Source organism: Tyto alba, unplaced genomic scaffold (genome assembly GCF_018691265.1).
Source record: "Tyto alba isolate M040663 unplaced genomic scaffold, T.alba_DEE_v4.0 Super-Scaffold_4, whole genome shotgun sequence".
NCBI classification, from domain to species: Eukaryota; Metazoa; Chordata; class Aves; order Strigiformes; family Tytonidae; genus Tyto; species Tyto alba.
This window is the reverse complement of record NW_024881315.1, coordinates 231,360-253,230: the sequence shown is the minus strand read 5'-3', so window position 1 is coordinate 253,230 and position 21,871 is coordinate 231,360. Positions and strand designations below refer to the sequence as shown.

Here is a 21,871-nt window from a genome sequence, read left to right as displayed (position 1 = left end):
CCTTCCCGCCATCCTCTGCGGCCCCGCCATGGCGGATCGACCGGCGGGAGGAACAACGGGGCGGCGGGGAACAACGGGGCGGCCGCCGCCTCCCCGCCGGGGCCGTCCGGCGGGTCGGAGGAGAAGGAGGAGGAGGTGAGCGCTGCGGGGAGGGCCCGGGGCGGCGGGGGGGGGGGGGGGGGTTGGCCTCGCAACCGGACTCGTAACCGTTTATCCCCCTCAGCGTTCCCGCGGCGGAGCCTGCCCTGCGGCTGGAGGGCTGCTGTCAGGTAAGGGGGGCGGCGGGCCGGGGGGGGCGGCCGCGGCGGGGACCCCCCGGCCGTGCCCGGGAGAAGGATCTCCGTGCTGAAAGGGGGAACCGGAGCCGTCACCCAGCCATCGCGCCTCAGCGCTGCTGCTGCCGCTCCGAGCTGGGAAGCAAAGCGCAAAGAACAGGTTCAGTGCTTTTGAATCCCTGGGAGAGACCCTTTGCTCTGTTCTTACCCTGTTAACGCGTTGATTGTGTCTAGTTCTCCCAGATCTGACCCCGGAGAGGAAAAAGTGGATCCTGAGCAATTCCTAAAGCCCCCTGACATAACTGCTGTTAGCATGAACCTTTGTCCCTCAGCAGTTACGAGGAAAAGATCCTACGAAAGTTCCAGCCTCAGGAAAAGCCCTCTTGGGCACAGTCCCAAGAAGCTGTCTCCCTGCAGAAGCAGTCCCAGGAAAGACCATGCATCGAGTTCCTTTAACTTGTCCCCAAGGCTGCTCGTCCGCACCCCTCAAGCCAAGCGTCGCTCCTGGTGTCGATCCAGCCTGAAGGGGAAAAAACACCGAAAATCTCTGCCTCCCGTTCACCAGGATGTCACTGGTACGTGCTCCGCTTCATCCTTTTATCAGCTCTCTCTCGAGAAACATGTCAGGCAGCCTGCAGCAAGTTGAGATTTAATTTCATGACACGACTTTTTGGGTGATTCCAGCGTAATTGTGTTATTCCAAACTAGTAGCTACTGATATCTGTGTTGGCAGTGGTCTCGGAGGTCCGGGATCTTGAAGTTAAAAGGAGATGCTGCCTTATCAGCTTCTGTAGACCACTGGTTTGTTATCTCTGCCTTTTTATTTCCATGGTTGAGCCTTAAGGGTGATTTTTCCTTGGTAGGATCTCTGTTTCTTCCTCTTTCCTTGCTCCTTCCGTATCCTACAAACTGCACTCCTGTACAACAGCTTTTAGTGTCTTTCAGGAACATTTCAGCTCTTTGTAGCTTGGTGTGAATGCAATTGTTCTTAAATAATTTTGTTCTGTTTTGTCAGAATTAAGCAAATCAATAAGCCTGGATCTGCCAGAGACAGACCGGCTTTCTATGCTGCTGTTGTCTAGTTTCCAGGTAAGATCCTCTCTTCTAAAAGTGAATTATTTTTCTCTTTCCTTTTTCTGCCACTAAACATATGTCCTGATTTGTTTAAGTTGTGAAATACAGGCTGGGGAAGGAAGGACTCCTCATTCAGTAATGAATCCTCCCACAAGCTTTCTCATACAGTCCAGGAAAGGGTGCTGAGACCTTTTCCATCTTCTTTTAGTTTTCTGCGCAGAAGCTGGAACGTGTCTTGAAGCAGACTGAAGGCTTTAGCCCTGAGGCTTTCAAAGCTAACGGTAAGGTGTGGTATATCCGTCAGCAAGGATAACCCTGAATTTAAAAATACTGACCCTTCCCTAACATCCCCTCCAAATGAACCCAACTGTCTTCTAGAAGGGGTGGGTGCAGCCAGAATGATGGGAATGATGTTTTTAAGATGCTATGTGTGGCCACAGTTTCTGGGAGGGGAGGCAAACAGACACGCTCAAGTAAACCTTGGCCACAGAGACGAGCAACTCCTTTAGAAACAGTCCAAGCGGTAACTAGAACGCCTTCCGATAAGGAATTGGAGCAGTATCTGCAGGTTAGGAAGCAGCTTCGTTTCTCGGTATTATGAGCAGTGTTTTATCCTGGTTTATTTTGTCTTTGTTTCCAGTGCACTCGCTTTCAGAAGACCTGGAGCGATACATGCAGAAGCTGAAAAGAGACGGAACGCTGAAGTGCTGCGTAGAAGACCCTAACGGGTAAGAACTCGCCGAGCTCGTCCCTTGTGGAGTGTAAGCAGGGAGCTGTATCTCTTCTGGGGGAGAAGGGGGATGTAGCCTGAACACAAAATGCATCTCTGGCCGCCTACGAGGCCCTCGCCCTGCCAGCAGAAACCCTCCCAACCTTGGTAGGTCAAACCACTCCGGTTCATTTAAACATTTTAATTAGCCGGCTTCCCTCGTCCAGGCAACTCTTGCAGAACCAGCGAGGAAAGGCTAATGGGGAGGCCTGCCAGCAGGTTTTAGGGGGGTGAAACTTTTAAAAGGGAAAGAAACCACTATATTACAGAATGAGAGAAGGGTTTGGGTTGGAATGTTCAGCCTGGAGAAGAGAAGGCTTCGGGGAGACCTTCGAGTGGCCTCCCAGGGCTTAAAGGGGGGACAGGAAAGGTGGGGGGGACTCTGGATCAGGGGGTGGGGATAGGATGGAGGGTGATGGTTTTGAACTGAAAGAGGTGAGATTTAGCTTGGATATAAAGAAGAAATTCTCTGTGGGTGGTGAGGTGCTGGCCCAGGGAGAAGCTGTGCTGCCCCCTTCCTGGAAGGGTTCAAGGCCAGGTTGGACGGGGCTGGGAGCCCCCTGGGCTGGGTGGGGGAAGGTGGCCCTGCCCGGGGCAGGGGGGGTGGAATTCCCTCCAACCCAAACCAGTCTATCATTCTCTTTTTCTGGTGTTGCTTTACAATCTGCCCAATCACCTGAATTTGCAGAGAAACCCCGTTGCCGGGGGCTACGAGGATTTTTCAGGGCTGGTGCCCCTGGACCACCAGCATGGTGAATAACTCCGCGGGGTGTTCCCTTTATTGAGGAGACTTTTCTCTTTCATATCTTGCGATCGTGAGCACCTGCGAGGCACCTATGGAACGTATAGATCTCCCTATAGCGTCCTGAGGCCATGTCTGTGCTTTAGGGTTTTACAGGACTCGGCTTTGGAGGAATCAGTGGCCCAAATTAAGGATTACATCGCCAGGTACGATGGAACGTGGTTGTGCTCTGAGACTCTCACCACGGCCGCCCCTTCCCTGAGGCTCTTTTGGGGGAGATTGAATCATTTTGGTGTTTTTCCAAGCTCTGAACTTAGAGCCACTCATCCTTCCCCTTCCCCGAGGCTCTTTTGGGGGGAGATGAAATATTTTTGGTGTTTTTCCGAGCTCTGAACCTACAGCCCCCGTTCCTCCCGGTCCGCAGGTTCACCGCTGAATGCCAGGCCTGGGACCAGCTCTTGCTGCACCACCAGGAAAGAGCTGAAGAAATGGCCAGGTTTGGGGTTGTTCCTCCCTTTTTTCCTCCCCCTCGTTTTCTTGCTGTTAGGTGTTTGAAAAAATCAAATTAAGGGGGTGCTGTTGTGGGGGGGCTGCAGGCGGCTAGAGGAAGGCAGGAGCAAGGGGGGGCAGGCGGAGCCCCCCACGTACCTCCAGACATCCCAGGCCCGAGTCCTCAGCACCAAACCCAACTACCAGCAGATCCTGGACGAGCAGGGGCCGGTTTTGAGGTGCCTGGAGCTCGTGGTGAGTTGGGGAATTGCGCGATTTGGGGTCGTTTTTGGGGTCGTTTGTTGTTGTTTTTGGTTTTGTGGTGGTTACTGCTTTAGTTTTGCAGCTGGATGAGCTCCAGCAAACCCTGAAGCTGCTGCAGGCCTTCAGCGAGGACAGCGGGCAGTACCTCCGGCGCCTGTCGCGGCAGCTCGGTGAGCGGGAGACCCTCGGGGGGGGGGGGTTGGGGGAGCCTCGGGGGGCGGGGGTCGTTAACGGCGATTAATGGTTTTTTTCCCCCCCCTCCTCCTCTGTTGCAGCCTCCAGGACCTTCCAGCAGCTGGAGAACTCCCCAGCGCGCAAGCTGCTCGCCGCCCCGCTGAGGAAGCTGCCGCCGCCGGAGGGTTGAGCGGGGCGGGGGGGTGCGGGCCGCGATAATAAAGGCGGAGTCGGGGCGGGGGGGGGGCGGCTCCGGTACCGGCCCGGTGCCCCCCGCGCTTCCGCGTTTGAAGCCTCCCTGGAGGGTTTGTTCGCTTCTGAGTGGCTGTTGCGCGCGTCGCTCGGAGCGCGCCAGCCAATCGCCGCAGACTTTCATCTTGCGCCGTCCAATGGTGGCGGGGGGGGGTGGGGGGAAGGAGCGGAGCTCCGGCTACTGGCGCGGCGGTAATGGCGGAGGAGGAGGAGAAGACCCCGCTCACCGGCGTGGCCGTGGCGGCCGCGCCCGGGGCTGCCCCCGCCGGCTGGACCGTGGTGGGCACCGGGGGAAGGGGGGGGGGGGGGTCGGGGAGCTGCCGCCCGGTTCCACGGCGGTTTGACCCTCCCTTGTGCCCGCAGATCGCCGTTACCGTGGAGGGCGCGGCGGCCAACCTGGGCAAAAGCTTCGGGCACAAGGGCGGCGGGTACCTGTGTGTGAGCGGCGGCGGAGCGGAGGTGCGAGGCGGGGGGGGGACACACACACACCCCCCGGGACCGGGGTGGGTTGGGGGGTGTCGTCCCACCGAGCCCCCGTCCCATCCAGGCGCCTCCCGGGCCCGTGGTGACCGACGTGCTGGTGCTGAGCGACCGGAGCCCTCAGCCCGCCGGCTACACCCGCGCCCCCGAATTCCCGGAGCCTCGTAAGTGCTGCCCCCCCCTCCCCAAACCTTCCCCCCCGGGGGGTTGGTTGTGCTGCTCCCCGGTCCAGCTCCCCCCCCCCCCGCAGGGACCGGCAGCTCCCGGAAGAAACGGTTGTACGTGAAGCTGCTGCCGCTCGCCGCCGCCGAAACCGCCGTCTTCGCCCTCAAGCTGAGCTCCAAGAGCAAAGCCCTCCCGCACTACCTGAAAATAGGGTAGGGGAGCGCTCCCCCCTCCCCAAAAACCTGAGGGGGGTTGGATTTGGTTTTTCTTTTCTTTTTTTTTTTTTTTTTTCCTAGGGAAATTGGTAACTTTGCCATATGGTGTAAAAAAGGGCCGGTTCAGAAACCCATCCCCAAGCCGCGGACGCTCAGCGCAGCCCTGCGGCAGCTCTCGCTCCAGCCCCCTGACTCAGACCACAAGTATGTACGCAATAATTTAGGATTTTTTTTTTTTTTTTCCCCCAGTCTTACCTGAACCGGGAATAAACCCTGCGAGTGCTGCTGCCACCTCGTGGTTTCCGTTCCCCTGCTCTGGAGCTCGTTACCTGCCGTTAATTACTGTGATTTTACAGGTCACCCGCGGCTCGAAGCAGCATCAAACGAGTTTCTCAGCACGAATCTCTGTACGACACCTCCAGCATCTACGGCCTCTCGGGTAAATTGTTTCTTCATCTCACCTCAAAGGAGGCAGCTGCATAAAGCAGGCGGAGCCCTCCTTAAGGGCTACTTGGAAATAAAAAGCAGCTGCTTTGGATCCTGCGCAACTGTTTCCGCGCAGTTGTTAGCTTTAAAGACTGGACTTGAGCTACATTTTTAGTGGAAGGTTTTTCTTAAAAACTTCTCCCTTCCCACATTCCTCGCTTGAATTAAGCCAGCACTGACATCTTGCTCAAACTCTTCATCTGCTTGATGTAGAAATTACGTAACTGTGCGTTTTCAGCCTCTCTCCCTCTCTCCCCAGCTATGGATGGAGTGCCTTCACACTACACCCCAAATTCCAAAGCAAGCTCACTTCTGGCAGTAACGTGAGTCTTCCTTTAAGCTGCTCTTCTCAGCCCTACCTCATACCTAGTCTTAATTAGAAATATTTTACGTTTTTTTTAGGCTATCCTTGCAAACCTGAATGTTAAGTCACTCGCTGATATTGAGGAAGAGGTAAGCAGGCTGCTTTGGTCGTGCACCGCGTCTGGGGTGGGCAGCAGCCACATTCAGAATCTGTCAGGGTCCTGACTGCTTTTTTTGGTTTGTTTTTTTTTTTTTTTTTTTTTTGGTGTTTTTCAGTACAATTATGCTTTTGTAGTCGAAAGGACGGCTGCTGCCAGGCTCCCACCCAGCGTTTGTTAGCGCTGGAGTCTACCTCAAGGATGTAAACTGCACCGGGGCCAAGCTCCTCTCGCTCTCTCTGATTAAATTTCCGGGTACCTGAAGAAATGCAATCGATATCCGATCACGGGAATTGCTTCGGGAGAAAAATAAACACGTTTCTCTTCTCACCTGCCAACTTATTGCGCTAATGAGTGTGAAATAGGGCTTCAGGGTTGGCAGGGGTGGTTCTCCTACGCACTGTCAGCCTTACAACTTTCTATTCTGAACGTAACTTCCCATTTCTGGTGTGTAGGGACTCCTACCCCTTGGCCTCACCTTTAGGTTGTTGCTGTTTTTACTCCGTGTATTAAAAACATCACAAAGTTGTCAGCCTCACAAAGGAAGTTCCAAACATGTTTCAAAATACAGCGATTCTGATTTTAGTTACCAAATTCTGTAAACGTTTCCTTAAACGTTAGGGCAGTACAAAACTCCCGCCAGTTGGTGGTACGTCCCGGCACCAGTAAAAAGTCAGGCCTTGGTTCACGAGGTGATTTTCCACATGATTTCGAAGAAAGCTTCCCCACGCCTGTTTCTGAACAGGACCAGAGTTATTGTCAGAAGAAGTCGGGAGGATTCTTGCGAGGGCGAAAGGTGGCCCTGGGTGCTGGCCGTGGTGTCGCGCCGCGGGGGGCGAGGACCTCGGAAGCCGGTTCAGGAAGGCACTTTAAGTTTTGCGCTCCCCAGCAGAAACTGAAGAATTCGATCCACTAACAAGGCGAGGAAGAAGTCAGCCAGCAACACCTCCGTGATCACCATCTTGAACTAGGGAAGCAAACACAACCCCTTAGTCCCTCGCAGTCACTCTGTCCCCTCAGAACCAGACCTTGAACTTCCCTTCACGCCGTGCTGCAACAATTGCTAAATGGTAAGAAAAACTGTGGCATCTCGGGCTGGTTTGGGTTGGAGGGGCCGCAAAGCTCATCCAGTCTAACACCCCCCAGGCAGGGACGGCTTCACCACAACCAGGGTGCTCAGAGCCCCATCCATCCTGACCCTGAACGTCCCCAGGGACAGGGAATCGCCCCCCAAGTCTGGGGAGCCTGGGCCAGCCCTCACCGCCTGCACAGTAGAGAATTTCTTTTATCTCACCTAAATCTGCCCTCTTTCAGTTCAAAACCATCACCCCCTGTCCTACCCCCACCCCCTGATCCAGAGTCCCCCCCACCTCTCCTGCCCCCCCTTTAAGCCCTGGGAGGCCGCTCGAAGGGCTCCCCGGAGCCTTCTCTTCTCCAGGCTGAACCCCCCCAACTCTCTCAGCCCGGCCCCCCAGGGGAGCTGCTCCAGCCCCCCCAGCATCTCCGTGGCCTCCTCTGGCCCCGCTCGAGCAGCTCCGGTCCTTCTGATGTTGGGGGCCCCCGAGCTGGCCCCAGCACTGCAGGGGGGGCTCCCCAGAGCAGGAGAATCCCCTCCCTCGACCCGCTGGCTGCACTTCTCTCGCTGCAGCCCAGGGCACGGGTGGCTTTCTGGGCTGAGGGCGCACGTTGCTGGCTCATGTCCAGCTTTTCACCCTCCAGTTCCCCCCAGTCCTTCTCCGTGGGGCTGCTCTCAACCCCTGCACCCCCCAGCCTGTCCCGACACGCCAGTGTTGCCGCAGGATTGCTACCACGTCCTCTCCCTTAAAGCTGTTTAGGTAGGTAGCGCTCCTCTGCGGTGCTGTCTGAGTGTCACAGGAGGGTTTGGGTTGGAGGGACCTTAAAGATCATCGAACTCCACCCCCCTGTCCCGGGCAGGGCCCCCTTCCCCCAGCCCAGGGGGCTCCCAGCCCCGTCCAACCTGGCCTTGAACCCTTCCAGGGAGGGGGCAGCCACAGCTGCTCTGGGCAATCTGTCCTGCCCAACATTCTGCTAAAAACCTTAAGATTCCTCCAGAGCTCGAGGAGAGGCTCAGACCTGTCCTCCCCGCACGTAAAATTCAGCAGGCGCAGAGAAACGCCGCCTGCTCACCTCAGCAGGGATTTCTACCAAGCCAAACTGTTCATTGAATTCTGGCGAGGAGCCCGTGAGAAGGCCCACGATGGCGAGTCCTGAAAGGACGATGCTCCACAGTAAAGGCTTGTTCTCCCGTAGACTCTCATAAAAGGATGGCCCTGAAACACAACACGGAGAAAGTGTGAGCAGGGGTGAGGCTGGACTCGATTGTGATTAGAGAAGAACATCTTGGTTTGTATTATTGCATCCGAATTACAAAATTGCTTCCCTGGTGCTGCCGGAGATGTGATTTAAACCTGGCTTGCCTTGTAGTTGATAGCAAAGGTGGCCATCTGCATTGCCATCGACATGATGTAGACGGTGCTGTTCACAAGGCTGGGCTCAAACTCCTTGTACAGATCCACAAACTCCTCCTGTCTAAATGAGGACAAAAAGCTGGATCAGGGGACCAGACTCAGAATCACCAGGAACATTTAACTTCCCTCACATAGCCCCACTGACCCCGGGTTATTAAGTTTTGTTGCGCATTAACAGTTTGTTCCCAAACACGCGTGCTTGCACAGGTAAGGGCAGAGCTGCAGATGCTGCAAGCACAGGTAATCACTGGGTTCTCTTTCACAAAAGTGGAAAAAAATTAGGTTTTTGTGTTTTTTCCTTACAACTTTCCAGTAATCCACCTCCTCGGTGTTATTTCTATTTCCCTTTTCCCTCCCAGTGTGGGGACAGCAGACACGGAAGCACAACGTGTCACAGACCGTAAGCCACATGCCGAGCTGCTGGCCCCTGCACTCGGGGTACAGCTCCAAACTGCTTTTTCTGGACAGGTCTAACACATTAAACTCCTAAAGCCTGGCAGGCGCGATAAAACACTCACAGAAAGAGCCCTGTGGTGAGGGAGGCCTCTCCCCCCTCCTCCTGCTTAGCAGCAATTGGAGAAAACATTTCAGTGTGGGAGGAAGAGACGCTTACTTGGAGTCGCTGCGTGCCTGGGCACCGTGGTACAGGTACACGAGGCTGAGGAAGTGCACGAGGAACTGGAGCAGCACCGTCAGGACCGTGTAGAGGTTAAAAATGTTTGGCAGCGGGCGCTCCTTGGAAAGCGTCTTCAAAGGCTGGCAGAGACAAAAACCAGCAGGGCTGACCTCAACGTTTTGACCATCTCCAGGCAGTTTTCCAGCAGAATCCAACTACCAGTTGAGTTTCTCAGGAAACGCCTGGGAGAATTCCCCGCAGCTTAGCTGGTGCAGGGAACAGCCTCAGCTGAATCACTTCTCTGCACTGTCCTTGCCCCCTGCGCCTGGACCCTGAGCCACGCTGCCAGCCAGCGATCCCAAGACGTTCCCTTCAGTGAGCGCCAGCCGCGGGAGCCTCCCAAATCCAGGGGAACAAAAACCCCCACCTCCTCCACCATTGTGGACGGTTCATTTGTTAAAATAAACGGCTTTTTTTTTTAGCTAGAAGCGCTCTTTCAGTAATCCTGTTGTGACTGCCACCGTCCCAACGCCCTGCCCTGCCCTTACCTTCGACCTGGAGATGAAAGGAAGCAGAACAGCAGCCACAGCAGACCCTGCAGAGTTGCCTGAAAATCACTGAACTTCACCCCTTCCAAGTAGAGGACACTCTGGCTGTAAGCAAGGATCAGGGCGTTCAGGGCAAGGATCTTGAACATCTGGAGTGTTGTCACTAGCGTGCAACGACCTTGCTTGATCACGTGGCAGACTGAGGAGCAAGAGGAAGCAGCGTTTGGAAACAGAACGGGTCCTGGGGCTTCGTCCCTCAGTCCTCTCCTTTTCTGAAGCAGAACAGAGGGAAGCTAACCCCCGCTCTGCTTGCATCCCCATCCAAGGAACCCCCGCCGGGTCGCTCCACGAAAACAGCTGGCAAAGCCATGGGGTTTGGGGGCACTTCTCACCACCCCACGCCCTCCGTTTTGGCTTCTTTCAAATCTAGACTTATTCCCCGGAGATGGGGAGGTGCACACCAACTGTTCAGCTCCCACCACGCACTTACTGCACTGGATGGAAGAGAGCTTGGAGGTGAAAGGGGCTGCAATGCTGGCATCCCCCAGCTTCACGACTGGTACACGTTCCTCTTCCAAATCCTTCAGGACCTGACTGATCCGCTCCTGCAGGCCGGTAAGATACAAACGCACAACTCGTCAGCACAACTGGGATCAAATCTATCCTCTCCCACACCCCTGCTCCAAGGGGAGCCCGAGGAGCCTTCACGCTTGCAGCAGGAGCTCGATGGCTGGCTGGAGAAGCAGCACCTTCTGAGACACCAGAATGGATTTGGGCAGAGGAAAAGCAGCAGCAAAGCTGGTCTTGTCCCACCACATCCTACCACTTGTAGTTCTCATGAATTAGCAGTAAACCAGAGGAGGAACAAAGAGCAAGGGGAAGTTAACAGGCTTTTAACTACGTAGTTACCAACCCTCTGGATGGCCAGCTGCTCCTCTCTTTGGGACATGACTCTGTGCTTGGCACCACGGGAGGTGGGCTTCACACTCCCGCTCCCCATCGACGGCAGGGCAGGCCTCCCATCACTGGGTCCATCTCGAGTTCTCTTCCTCCGTTCGGGCAGTCTCTCAGGAGCATTTGCCAGCAGTGCCACTCCTGAAAGAGGGTAAAAACAGGGAAAAAGGGCTGTAATCCCTTTGCTGGCAGAGTGTTTTCACAAAGTAGGAATCCCAACTGCTAGTTAAACCTGGAGTCAGGTGGGCAGGCTAGTTACACAGGGACTTCAGAGATGTTACAGTTGCTGAAGTAAAGCTTAAGAGGAAAAAAAAAAAAAAAAAACAAAACAGGAAGAATCTTTCTCCTAGGAAAATGTGTTTGCAGCTAATTCCTGTTGCCTGCTGGTGCACACAGCGCGTATTCCACCAGCACAGCGAGCCACCTTCTTTGTGTTGGTTTATGCCACCAAATGATACTGGTCAGATTGATTCCAGCCCTCAAAACACCAGAGAAACTCTGGGTTTGTGGTTAGGGACGCAAAGCAAACTCCGAGCGTGGTACACGTGGGAGCCCTGCGTGCAGACTCACCCACATCTGCGTGTTTCAGAGCTCCGACGTCGTTGGTGCCGTCCCCACACATCAGCGTGACGTAGCCCAGGCTTTTCAAAGTAGTGATTACAAACTCCTGGAAAAAAAAAAAAAAAGCAAGGCGTGGTGAGAACTGGCAGCCTGCACGCTCCGAGAGGCTGCCGGCTGCGCCGGGTTACACGGCTTGGTCAAGTGCTTCTGTTCTGCAGGAACTCACTGGCCTCACCCCCAGGCTCCGAAAGCTTCACCTTTAGGAGCTGGTTAAGAGCTACAACGGCCCAATGGGCTCAGGGTTCTTTAGGATAACAACGTGGCATGTCCTGAGCTCTAGCTCTTGCTGCCTGCTGGCTTGGGTAACAGGAGAGGTCACACAGCTTTGCTAAAACAGCTTTAGCGTTAATCATGAGCTAACATCTACGTGGCACCACGCGAGCCCTGCTGGGAACCCTGCTAAGGCTGGGGTTTAGCAGCAGCTGAAATCTCTCACCTTCTGCTTTGGCACCACTCTGGCAAACACCTGGATGTGCGGAATGAGTTTCAGCAGCTGGTGCCTGTTCACAGCCTGCAGGTGAGAGAGTCCTTCCCCAGTCACGCACAGGTCGTATCGCTGCGTCAGCTCTGGCGAGGAAGCTGGCAGCACCGGGAGCACCACGGCACCGTCGACGGACTGCCACCTCCAGCTGGAGCCTGGAAAGAGAAGCACGACCTTGACACGAGGCGCCTGGCTGTCAGAAACACTCCCAGCCACCCGACAGATCCCAACCCCGGCGCTGGCAGCCCCTCACGCTTTGTGCTCCCAAGGACCTCTGCTTTTCGGGACAGTGACGTGCCCACCTCCCCCCTAGGGACAGTCTTTAGGCAGACTTCCCTTCCCTGCAGGCAGTGACACGGCGCTCAGATTCTCTGGATGGCCTCTGAACCTGCACAGCAAAGAGGCCTTCAAGCTGCCCTTATTTTTTTTTTTTATTTAGTGCTCAGATGGCTTGGTGTCGGAGCAGAGGAATGCACGTAGCTTGCGTAGTACCCCAAGCCAGAGGGGAGACAAAGGACAGCAGGTTATCTAGGAAAGGGAGTCATTTCCACTATCAGCATCAAGCAGCAGCGCTAACAGCATGTGGCTGCCTGTGATACAAGACCCCAGCAGGGCTTTGGCTGTTTTCCTCCAAAACACAGAGGAGTTTCCTGCAAGGGACAGCGTACCTTTGCTCACAGGAGGCTGAAGAATGAGGGTGTGCTCCCTCTGGAGGAAGTGTAGCTCCCGGGCCACATGGCAGGCAGTGAGAGGATTGTCTCCTGTTATCATCACTACCTGAGGAGAAAGCGAGAGGGGTCAAAAATCAGTCCTGGGGAGGCAAGTGGCACTTCACAGCGAGTCTCCTTTACGCTGAGAAGACTTCTGCCTAGCTTGGATGCTGGTGGCATTCCCCACGAGGTGTAGGCCTGTGCAGCACCCTGCAGAAAGGCTTTCTCTCTGAGCCAGGGCAAATCCCACCGCAAAAATAACACCATATGCGCAAGGTCTCCCTGCCCTCGCTCCAGAAAGGCTTCTGGTACTGAAGCTCCACGTCCCAACCACCACCAGTAAGGTGAGGACGCTGCTGGCGCTTACGTGGTGTGATGCATTCTGGATCTCCCTGATGACCGATTTGGAGTCAGCTTTGAGAGGACAGGAAACCACAATGAATCCAACAAATTTAAGATCGCACTCCAAAGCTTCGCGTTTCATCTCTCGCACCTGCCAAAGCGAATCAGCAGAGTGTTACCTGCTGCTTTGTAGCAGCAATCTTGTTTTCCAGCGAGTGTTTCCCGGCAATCAAAGCATCACCAGAAACACAACAGGTGCTCCGAGATGCACAGAGCAACTCTAGACTGGTCCCAGCTGCTCCAGATGAAAGGCTGCTCTGGCACAGAGCTCCAGTGAGCCCTGAAAACATTCACACGTGCCCATCCCCACAAAAAAACAGGTGCACAGCTAAGAAGTTCAGTCTTAAGCTTCTTCGGTCGTTACATGGAAAGAATTGACCCTGCTTCACCAACAGGGAAACACAAATATTGATCAGTAACGTGGAGGGATTCAAAGCTGGGAGCGCGACGCAGAGTCTGCCGTCTTTCCAGAAGTTCCAGATCATAAAACCGACACGGTTACGGGAGCTTTGGGCAACTACATCCCAAAAGAGACCCCCTCTTCCCCAGCCCTGCTCACAGCATCTCCGTTTCCTTTGTCAGGAGCTTGATTTCAAGGCTTAGACAGACAGATATACCTGCTGGTGAGTGAGGTGCCCCAGTTCTTTGTAGCCAAGGGCCAGCACTCTTGCCCCCTCATGTGAAATTTCCGTGTGGACCGCGTGATAGTTGCTGGGGCACTGAGATAACTAGAGATGTGGGGAAAAGCATCATATTAATACAGTTTCAAACACAGTTCAGTAGCGTATTTCAGCATTTCACAAGAATTATGCAGACAGGGGAAAAGAAGCACCTTTGGGAGGGTCCCTCACTGTCAAGGGCAAAATAGGAGATGCCCCAGACTTGGCCCTCAGATTTAGCAACAGGGCCAGGAACACCTATGGTGAGATATTCAGATCTCACTGGGATTAGACTGAGACTCCCCAGGGGAGTTTGTTCCCAGGCACGGGTTCACTGTGCCGTTTCGCGGGGTGAAATCCCTACATCGTTCAGGTTCCAGAGCGGGCAGGGACAGGCGGAGGCGTAAGGGGATGAGCAGAGGTGCTAGAGGAGGCCCTGCCTCTCCTAGAGAGATGCGCTCACCATTTTGTGCAGCGTCTCTGGGGCCCCTTTCACAGCTGCAATGTAACAGAGATCAGTCGAGCCGATCTTCTCGTACGACGCCAAGACAGACATTCTTTTCAGGGCACTGGCAAAATGAAAGCGCTGGTGAATTTTCAGTCCCTGAGTTTTAATACTTCTGGGGAAAACTTTCTCATCTGGAAACAAACAGATCAGGAAATCCTGAAAGGTTTCTCGGTATCAAAAGCAACATCCCTCCCTTCAGGTCTCAAAGGAACCCATGGGTCACTCAGATCATATGAATTTCCTCTCTAGATACAAGCACACAGAGCTGGAAATTCTCGTGAATTAAGGGACATAACCGATCAAAACACCTATGTGCATTAGTATGAACAGCTACACAGCAGGTTGAAGGGGCATTTATAGCATATTATCATCACCACAGGTGAAAATCCAGAAGCAAAACCCACACTGGCACATTGTAGGATATGTATACAATATTTCTGGAAGATTTCTACTGTAATTACCTGTGTATGTGAAAAACAAGGAAGCAGAGCAGGAAGCCTCCAGACACACCGCCGCGCAGACGGTGCTAAAATCCACACGGTCATGTTTTCACTACTGTGATCTAGTCACGCCCTGATTTTACCGAGTCTGCACAACCGGAACCAAACGACACCAACCTGAGCCTGCCAGAGGCAGAACGCAGTATCTGCAGTCCTGAGAACGGACTTCTACTATTTGTTGTCCCTCAGACATGCGGCACAAGGATTTCCAGTGCCCCAAACCAGTTCCTGGGATCACACCAGATGGAATTCACTCCTCGCAGAAAGCTGGTATGAGGCACAGGAAATCTCCACAGGCTAGATCATGGCATGCTCAGAACTGACAAAACCGGTGTTATCGTGGTCACCCCCCAAAAAAACCCCACCCCACAACCCACAGCATATGTAATCAGGGCTCAGGTGTCAACCAGGTAGGAGCTGGAAACAGGTTTTACCTTTGGTCAGGGTCCAGTCCACGGCCATCAACATCGCCTTCTCCAAGGGATCTCCCACCAGCGTCCCATCATCCAACTGTACAAGCGAGTGGCAAGTGGCAATCACTCGGTGGGTGTCTACAGGAATGTCAGATACTGGTGTCACTTCTTTCCCATCCCTGCAGCATAAAAAAGACTGCTCATGTTAACAGACCCGTTCACATTATCTCAGATAAATTCTGGAACCTTTCCCAGCCCCAAATTCCTGCTCTAATACAGTAAACAGAAGAGCTTCTCATGGTGAGATCAAAGCCACGGGAAACCTGGCGCTGTCTCAACTGCAAACAGTGCCAAAGCCTGTAATTTCTGACAGTCCTCCAGAGCAAACTCGATTCAAGCAGAACACTCAAAGTAGAGGCCTGAACTAAGACATTTAAGGAACTGCAGGATCGAAGGACTCGGATGTCTCTCTGCTGCAGCATCTAGACTTCAAGTGCAGTTCGTTATGGCAGCAGAACAAGAGGGCAGGAGGTTACTGCATGGAGGAGCAGCGAAAATCCCAGTTACATAAAAACTCTACGCAAGAAGCCCCCTCCCGACAATTAAATTCACAGGTCCTGAGCCCACAGTCATTGCTGGAGACCAACAACCCTCCCTCCTTCCAATTCAATCCACTTCTTTCCCTCTCAATCCCTGAGGAGTTCCCCCAGGGCCCAGAGCCCAGCCCACAGCAAATCACATAACGAAAAATCACCCAGGACCCACCTGAGCCCAGCCACTCCTCTCACTATAAGGTGATCGCTGGTTAACGTGCCCGTTTTGTCAAAACAGCAAACTTGAACTTTGCCTGCAAAGGGGATGCGGAAGGGCTCTGTACAGTACACATCTGGAAGGGAGGAGAGGAAATTCTGTGAGACACCAGCTACACTGAAGCCAGGACGGGATGCTTGAATCACAAGACAGGAGCTAGCACCACAGTGCTCCGATAGAGTTGATGAACCCGAAACGCCCCGTTCTGAATTTTTGTGGCATCTGATACCAGAACAGACACCAAGTAGCAGTGGCACAGTGAAACACAAAAGTCATTGACCTCCCTACTCCACATACAGGAACCTGCTCAGTGCAGAACTGCAGGACTATGGAGCAAACCGTTCCCTCCTCCGCTTGCTTTAGGACCCACTTCAAGGCCCACAGCTCCTAAGTTCTTTGGGGTTTAAACCCCTCATACACTCCACCTCCAAACCCTACACTGTCACTGGGTAGAAACTGAGGACACTGCAGTAATTTCACACGTTTCCAGGCACCAGAAACCCAGTCCTGGTTTTGTGTTTAGGCTTGGTACTTACAGAGCTTGGCCAAGGCGATGAGGGAGGTGTTGACAGCCAGAGAGAGCTCAATGGGAAGTTCGGGCGGAACGACTGAAGTCAGTATTAAGGTGCACTCCAGGAAGAGTTTGTAACGGTTCCTGCTCGGATCCTTGGTGCCTATGGAGTGAGACGGAGACCTGTGGATCTCCTCATCCTCAGACTGTGTCCCCCACAGAACTAAGATCAATACCACAAAGAAGCTCACCTACCTAGGGAGGGCAAGAAAAGCATCCAGAGTGCAGTGTGGGCCCCTACACTGAAACACTGGCGCAGCCCAACCCAGCTATTGTAACTCTCAGAAATTACGTCAACTGGCCTTGCCACAAGCTTTGGTACAAGTCCTGTGTAGAGACCTGGAAGAGGCAAGAAGAAATCTCACCTTCAATCCAGACGTATGCTGCAGCAGCAATGGCAAAGACCAGCAGGAACAGGATGAAAATGAAGGTCTCTAAGTTATTGGCTGTCACTCTCTTCACCCCAAAGAGGATTGTACGTAGCAATTTCCCCTGAGAAGAACAGCCTTCAGTGCAAGAAGCTATCTCTGCAGCATGCAGTAGCTTGTTAAAAAATATGTAATGCAGTAGTTTGTTTAAAATATGCATGAAACCCAATTTTAAAATGACTCCCTGGTGTTTTGGTGCCCGAGCCTGAAAATTATTCCACCTTCCGTGACCCTCTTAATAGGCAGCAGCCTAGAGTCACCCATAATTAATCTGTTAAAAAACCCCAAACTCGCTGCTAAAGTCACTTGAGTTGGTGATTGCTTTGAAGCAGTCTTCAATTTTCAATTGAAAAAGCTCATGTCCGCATCTCCAGTCTCTACAAACACCCTCAAAACGCCCTTTCCCAACCATTTTCATTACAGAAACAGGGACAACCAGGAGCTGTAGTATATACATAGTGCAGCCAGTCACAACAGGGACCCCAAATCCTGACTCCCAGGCTTCTGCATCAACCCTCAGGCTACATATCTCACACTCAGAGAACACACCAACCCTATTGATTCCTCTTCCAAACCCAGAGGTCATTTTAATGCTCTGACTTCTATTTCCCCACTGCTGTGCTTCACAAGGATTTCCTTACAGCGAAGCGCTGAACGGCACAATCATCGCCAAGACAGAGGGGAGAAGGCACGTTCCCATCTTACCTGAGATGTGTTGAAGCCGGTTCTCAGAGCATACGCCACGCACCCGTTATCGACAGCTGGAACAGGAGCAGGAATGAAGATGCTTAAGCTTACTGGAAATCTTTTATAGGCTTTTCACAGACAGAAAACACCTGAAGCTACACCCTGCTCTCGCTTACAAGGGGACATAGTCAACTTCAGTAGAGTATCACAGCAGTCAAACAATCACAGTAAATCATTAATGGCAGGGCCAAGGAGAATAACTCAGTGACATCCTCCAAGAGTGCATCAAGCAGTTCAAAATAAACCTGTGAGCGCACGACACGCCCTCGCCGAGGGAATTTCTGCAGGTACATACGTTTCAGTCCTGTGCTGGCTTTCTGGGGCGGGATGTGCTGCACCACTTTTGTTCCCCCAAATATGATGTGTAACCGGGAATCTGTCTGCATGTCCAAGACGTGCTCAGGACTGAGATCCTCCACAGGCTCCTGCAGAACAATATTCAAGTCTCAGGTTCACCCCTATCAACAAAAGGCCTTCAAGTGCTCCTTTCTGTTCTTATCTCACGAGAAGCTGTCAGCCTCACTTCAGCTGAAGGTGGCCTGAACTGAATCCCGAATCTAGACCTTAACACATCATTCAGCTCCTGATCAGCCTCGGTTTAGAGCCTGGCATCTGGGGAGATTCTGGTTTCGGGTGACTAGTTCACCCCTGGCACGCTGAATTCAACAAGGGAGGCTCTGCAAGCACTACTTTATTATTTTTAAGTCACCCATTGGCACAAAAAGAAGGAAGATTCTGGGTTTTGAAGTGCTTTACACTTGTTCCTCCTCCCACCTCTACCCTGCCAAAGGAATCCAGACTGGGGAATGTGTAGGAGGGCGATGCCGTGCCCACACGCTGGGAGCTCAGACCCAAAGGCCGGAGCCATTGCCAGACAAAACAGACATTTCTGTTTCTCATTTACCAGGGACCATCAATCACTGATTACAGGAGCTGATAACAAACAGGCCAGGTTGCCTGGGCCAGTGTTCACAAAGAGACGGATTTGCACTGGCAGATGCTGCAGCGCCTTGAATGGTTTTACTTTTCCAGGTTGCAACAAAGGGAGAGCAGAGAGGACATTTCACACAGACCTTCATCTGCGGCACAGACTCTCCCGTCAGCATAGCTTCATCTACGATACACCTTCCACGGAGCAGCAGCACATCACACGGCACTAGATTTTCATGAGGAGATCGGCCTGCAATTAATACATTAAACCTGAGAAGCTCCTCAAAGGCAGAAGTGATTATGGTTTGGCTATCTGTCTGGCAGGGCACAGCTCTGCTTCAGTTTAGGTGACATCCAGGAAATTCCTAAAGCTTCAAACCTCCCACGGGGGGCCAAGTCCAGCACAGCACGTACCCACTCAGCACTGCTGAGAACTGAAGGAGTTTGAAAGTTATTAGGTCTCTACTGAGACCAGGAAAGTTGAAAATTAAGTCACTTAGTTCTTTATTGCCATTCAAGCTTCAAAGACTGGCACCGTATCCTGGGGTAATACAAGCTTAAAAAGCAGAGCAAGGCTAAAAGAGAGGCTTGCCCTTCCCCCATCCATTCGAGGAAGATATTGTCAGGAGGAAGAAAACTCTTCATCTTCACAATCCAAAGCTGAAGAGTCTGAGGCCAATTTATCTCAGTATTTAGCTTTCTTCAAGACAGCTAGCAGGTTCAAGAGATCCAGCCCAAGGATTCATCTCTTGGACCCTTGAATTGTGACACCTAAGTCCTCAAAAGCACCCAACCAAGACCGTTAGATTTTTTTTAGGTCTAATTCAATTCACTGCACAACTTAGCACACCCGAAGGAATCTGATTTTAAACAAGCTTTGTTTATCGTGCAGGTCATTACCAATGGAAACGATATCCCCTGGAATAATCTCATCACTGGAAATGGGGCGCCACTTGCGGTTTCTGTAAACCTGTAGGGGGAAAATAAAAAAAAGGCACTTTGAGAAGCTCTGCATGCTCCAGAAATCAGAGAAAAAGGATGAGAAAAAGGAACAGCAAGTCAGTTACAGCATAAATTTCATGCACAACCCCCTCTGGTTCTGATTACCTGGATCATATATGGCTTGTTGCCCATTTTTCGAATCTCTGACATGTTCCTCATTTGCTGCTGGACCAGAGAAGCTTCAAATGCAACCAACATGGAGAGGGTGAAAACACTGTAATACCAGTATTCATCCAGGCACCACAAACCCACACAGAACACCTGCGGGGAGAACAAGACACTGACGTTATTCTCATCTCCCTCAGAAAACAAAAGCCTTCAAGTTCTAGGAATTCTGGGGGGTTTTTAAGCTAATTTAGTACATGTTTAATTGTAGGAAGCCAGAAAAACAGAAAATCACAGTAAGTCAACAGTAAGAAGCAGAGTCACTCCCAGAAGTAAAATCAATATTACAGTGCAAGAACAGCAGCCACTCCTGATTTTAGAAAGCTGCCAGCTGATCCATGGCTCTCAAGCCAGGACTGTAAGGAGTTCCCTCATTTTTCAGCAGATAGAAACATTTACAGCTCCTTCTTTGTTCATTTTACCTGAAAGACGAAGAATGGAGCTGTAGCTCTTTCTTTAAAGAGTTCCAAGAACTCCGGCACCACCATCTCTGCCCTGGGAAAGAATTGTATCCTCATTAACTTAAATGTTCCAGATTCTCAGCAAAAGCCCAACCCAAAAGCCTCCTGCAGTCTCTGGTGTCAGAGCAGGCTGTACTCCAGAATGTCCACCCACAATGTCCCTCTTTTTAATTACTTTGTTTCAGTTAGTTTGTTATACGCAATTAATTTCCAACTGTAGCCCACCCTGGAGAAAACCCCTTGGCCCGATACTGTTCCCTGTCCTTAAGGGGATTTGGAGGAAGTGCCAGGAGTAACTGAAATGTAAAAAACAGAACTAGGACCGTGGCTCAACACTGCTGTTCCTGGTGCAGTGAGATTCTTTGGCAAAGAGATATCTGCACCTGGAAAACTTACTTGTTTGTACCATATTTCTTCTCAGCTGCTCGGATATCTTTGTCCTCCTGATAGCCTCGGGCATTCTGGTAGTAACAAAGGGGATGTTCCACGGGGAAAGCTACAGGAAGAAACTGTTTCTTGCCGTCTATCTCATAAGAGTATTTGATTTTCTGAAATTCAAAGGAAAGAGCCTCCTGCCCATCCTCACCCTGCAGAGAGGGGGATAAAAAAACAACCAGTTGAATGCACACCAAGGGCTTTACTCCACCTGAAGGAAAAACTCAAATCCCAACCCCTTCCATCTCCAGTTATTGTATGATTCTGTTCGTGGTACATGCACCAGGAGACACCGTGCAATCTTTAACATCCCCGCTTTTGACCGACCACAGCTGATTTTCCCTAGTTGCTTAAGTTAAAAGCTAATAAACTGAAGGCTGACAGCACGATGCAGCAGGTCCCTGGTATGTGGCAAATGCCAGGGCTGCTCCCGTCAGCCGTGTCCTTACCTGGTCTCTGTGGAGTGGCACTAATTCTACCGATCCGTTATTTGGGGTTGGCACAACTTTAGCCAATGTGGCTTTCTTAGGACAAGGCTCCTGAAACACAAACAAGATACGTGTCATAAGGCGGATCACGGACCCTGAATTTCAATGAGTTGGGGAGAAATCCTTGCCAGATTGTGCTAAAAAGGGCTCTGTGCAGCCACGTGCTTTCACGGAGCCGTTGTGAGAATCAAAAGACACAATTATCCCAACGCACCCCCAAAACCACACGCTGCCACCAGAGGAAGGATCTTCAGTACTTCGTTTGCACTTCAGACATATCCACCTGCCACTAAGACGCGGCGCAATGGCGAAAATGGCAAAACTCACAAAGAGGAACGAGCCACGCCAGCACAGGCTGATGGCCCTCGCCCTGAACTCTCACATCATCCCCAGGCTGCCTGTGTGCAAACTCCCTGGATTCCCCGCCGGCGATTTGGGGCCGGGGCTCGAGGCCCACACGCGCCTCCCCCTCCCCACCGCCCAGCGAAAGGGCGAAGCGTTTCGGTGCTGGGCATCTTCTCGAACACACGAAGCTCCCCGGCACGGCTGAGGTGCCTCTGCCACGTCGAAACACCCACCCGCAGGAAAAGCGGACCCCCACCCCCACCCACCCCACGCACGACCGGAGAACCCGCCGGGTGCGGCGGGAGCCTCCCCGCGCTGCCCGGGGTGGGCAGCCCGCACCCGGCCCCGCCGGCCCGGGACTCACCCGCACGCAGGTGAGGGCGCAGTGAGCGTGCACCGACCACAGCCCCGAGAGCGCCGTCAGCAAATGGACGACGCCGATGGCGGCGAGGGCCAGCAAGGCGGCCTCGGGGGGCGCGGGGCCCGGCCTCGGGCCTTCCTCCTCCTCCTCCCGCCACGCCGCCCACACGCGCGGCCCCCACAGCCACAGCCAGGCCGGGTAGAGCCCCGCCACGAACGGCAGCACGGTCCCGTGAAGGAGCCGCGGCCGCCGCCGGTAAAGCGTCACCGACGAGACCAGCTCGTCCGCGGCCGCCGCCATCTTCCGAGAAACCCACAGCACCCCACTTCCGCTTCCGGGGAGGGACGGCGGGAGGGGATGAGCGCATGCGCAGGGACCTCC

The 21,871-nt window shown here is 53.0% G+C and overlaps 3 protein-coding genes across 3 annotated transcripts; 2 read left to right on the top strand and 1 right to left on the bottom strand.

Annotated features, from left to right (window-relative positions):
• The first annotated feature begins 97 nt into the window (after positions 1 to 97).
• Positions 98 to 3,977, top strand: LOC116963071 (kinetochore-associated protein DSN1 homolog). Its single transcript, XM_042802822.1, has 11 exons — positions 98 to 135; positions 224 to 435; positions 510 to 850; positions 1,291 to 1,364; positions 1,558 to 1,630; positions 1,990 to 2,077; positions 3,007 to 3,066; positions 3,285 to 3,356; positions 3,457 to 3,604; positions 3,696 to 3,783; positions 3,889 to 3,977. Exons 3-11 carry the CDS (start codon positions 589 to 591, stop codon positions 3,975 to 3,977), a joined length of 954 nt encoding a protein of 317 aa, XP_042658756.1. The 5' UTR covers positions 98 to 135; positions 224 to 435; positions 510 to 588.
• A 210-nt stretch (positions 3,978 to 4,187) lies between these two features.
• MVB12A (multivesicular body subunit 12A) lies at positions 4,188 to 6,184 on the top strand. The gene is given in 10 exon segments (XM_042802823.1): positions 4,188 to 4,318; positions 4,403 to 4,498; positions 4,587 to 4,683; positions 4,770 to 4,896; positions 4,981 to 5,103; positions 5,256 to 5,338; positions 5,645 to 5,659; positions 5,662 to 5,708; positions 5,788 to 5,838; positions 5,965 to 6,184. Coding segments are annotated over 10 exon segments (786 nt in total). The 5' UTR covers positions 4,188 to 4,234; the 3' UTR covers positions 6,028 to 6,184.
• Positions 6,185 to 6,541: 357 nt separating this feature from the next.
• On the bottom strand, positions 6,542 to 21,807 carry LOC122154443 (endoplasmic reticulum transmembrane helix translocase-like). The gene is given in 27 exon segments (XM_042802821.1): positions 6,542 to 6,813; positions 7,995 to 8,137; positions 8,281 to 8,396; positions 8,949 to 9,091; positions 9,500 to 9,519; positions 9,522 to 9,698; positions 9,990 to 10,104; positions 10,413 to 10,594; positions 11,024 to 11,120; positions 11,511 to 11,710; positions 12,224 to 12,332; positions 12,633 to 12,758; positions 13,285 to 13,395; positions 13,790 to 13,965; positions 14,769 to 14,926; positions 15,513 to 15,633; positions 16,094 to 16,231; positions 16,494 to 16,620; positions 17,262 to 17,317; positions 17,599 to 17,728; positions 18,377 to 18,483; positions 19,134 to 19,203; positions 19,341 to 19,496; positions 19,823 to 19,895; positions 20,258 to 20,448; positions 20,746 to 20,835; positions 21,494 to 21,807. Coding segments are annotated over 27 exon segments (3,540 nt in total). The 5' UTR covers positions 21,791 to 21,807; the 3' UTR covers positions 6,542 to 6,702.
• Positions 21,808 to 21,871: the final 64 nt, after the last annotated feature.

What these genes read in the sequence shown, in the direction of transcription:
- LOC116963071 (XM_042802822.1), top strand. Translation starts at nt 589, where the DNA reads ATGAACCTTTGTCCCTCAGCAGTTACGAGGAAAAGATCCTACGAAAGT. An exon ending in TGAGGCTTTCAAAGCTAACG is followed by an intron (nt 1,631 to 1,989) that starts GTAAGGTGTGGT and finishes CTTTGTTTCCAG; the next exon opens with TGCACTCGCTTTCAGAAGAC. An exon ending in GCGCCTGTCGCGGCAGCTCG is followed by an intron (nt 3,784 to 3,888) that starts GTGAGCGGGAGA and finishes CCTCTGTTGCAG; the next exon opens with CCTCCAGGACCTTCCAGCAG.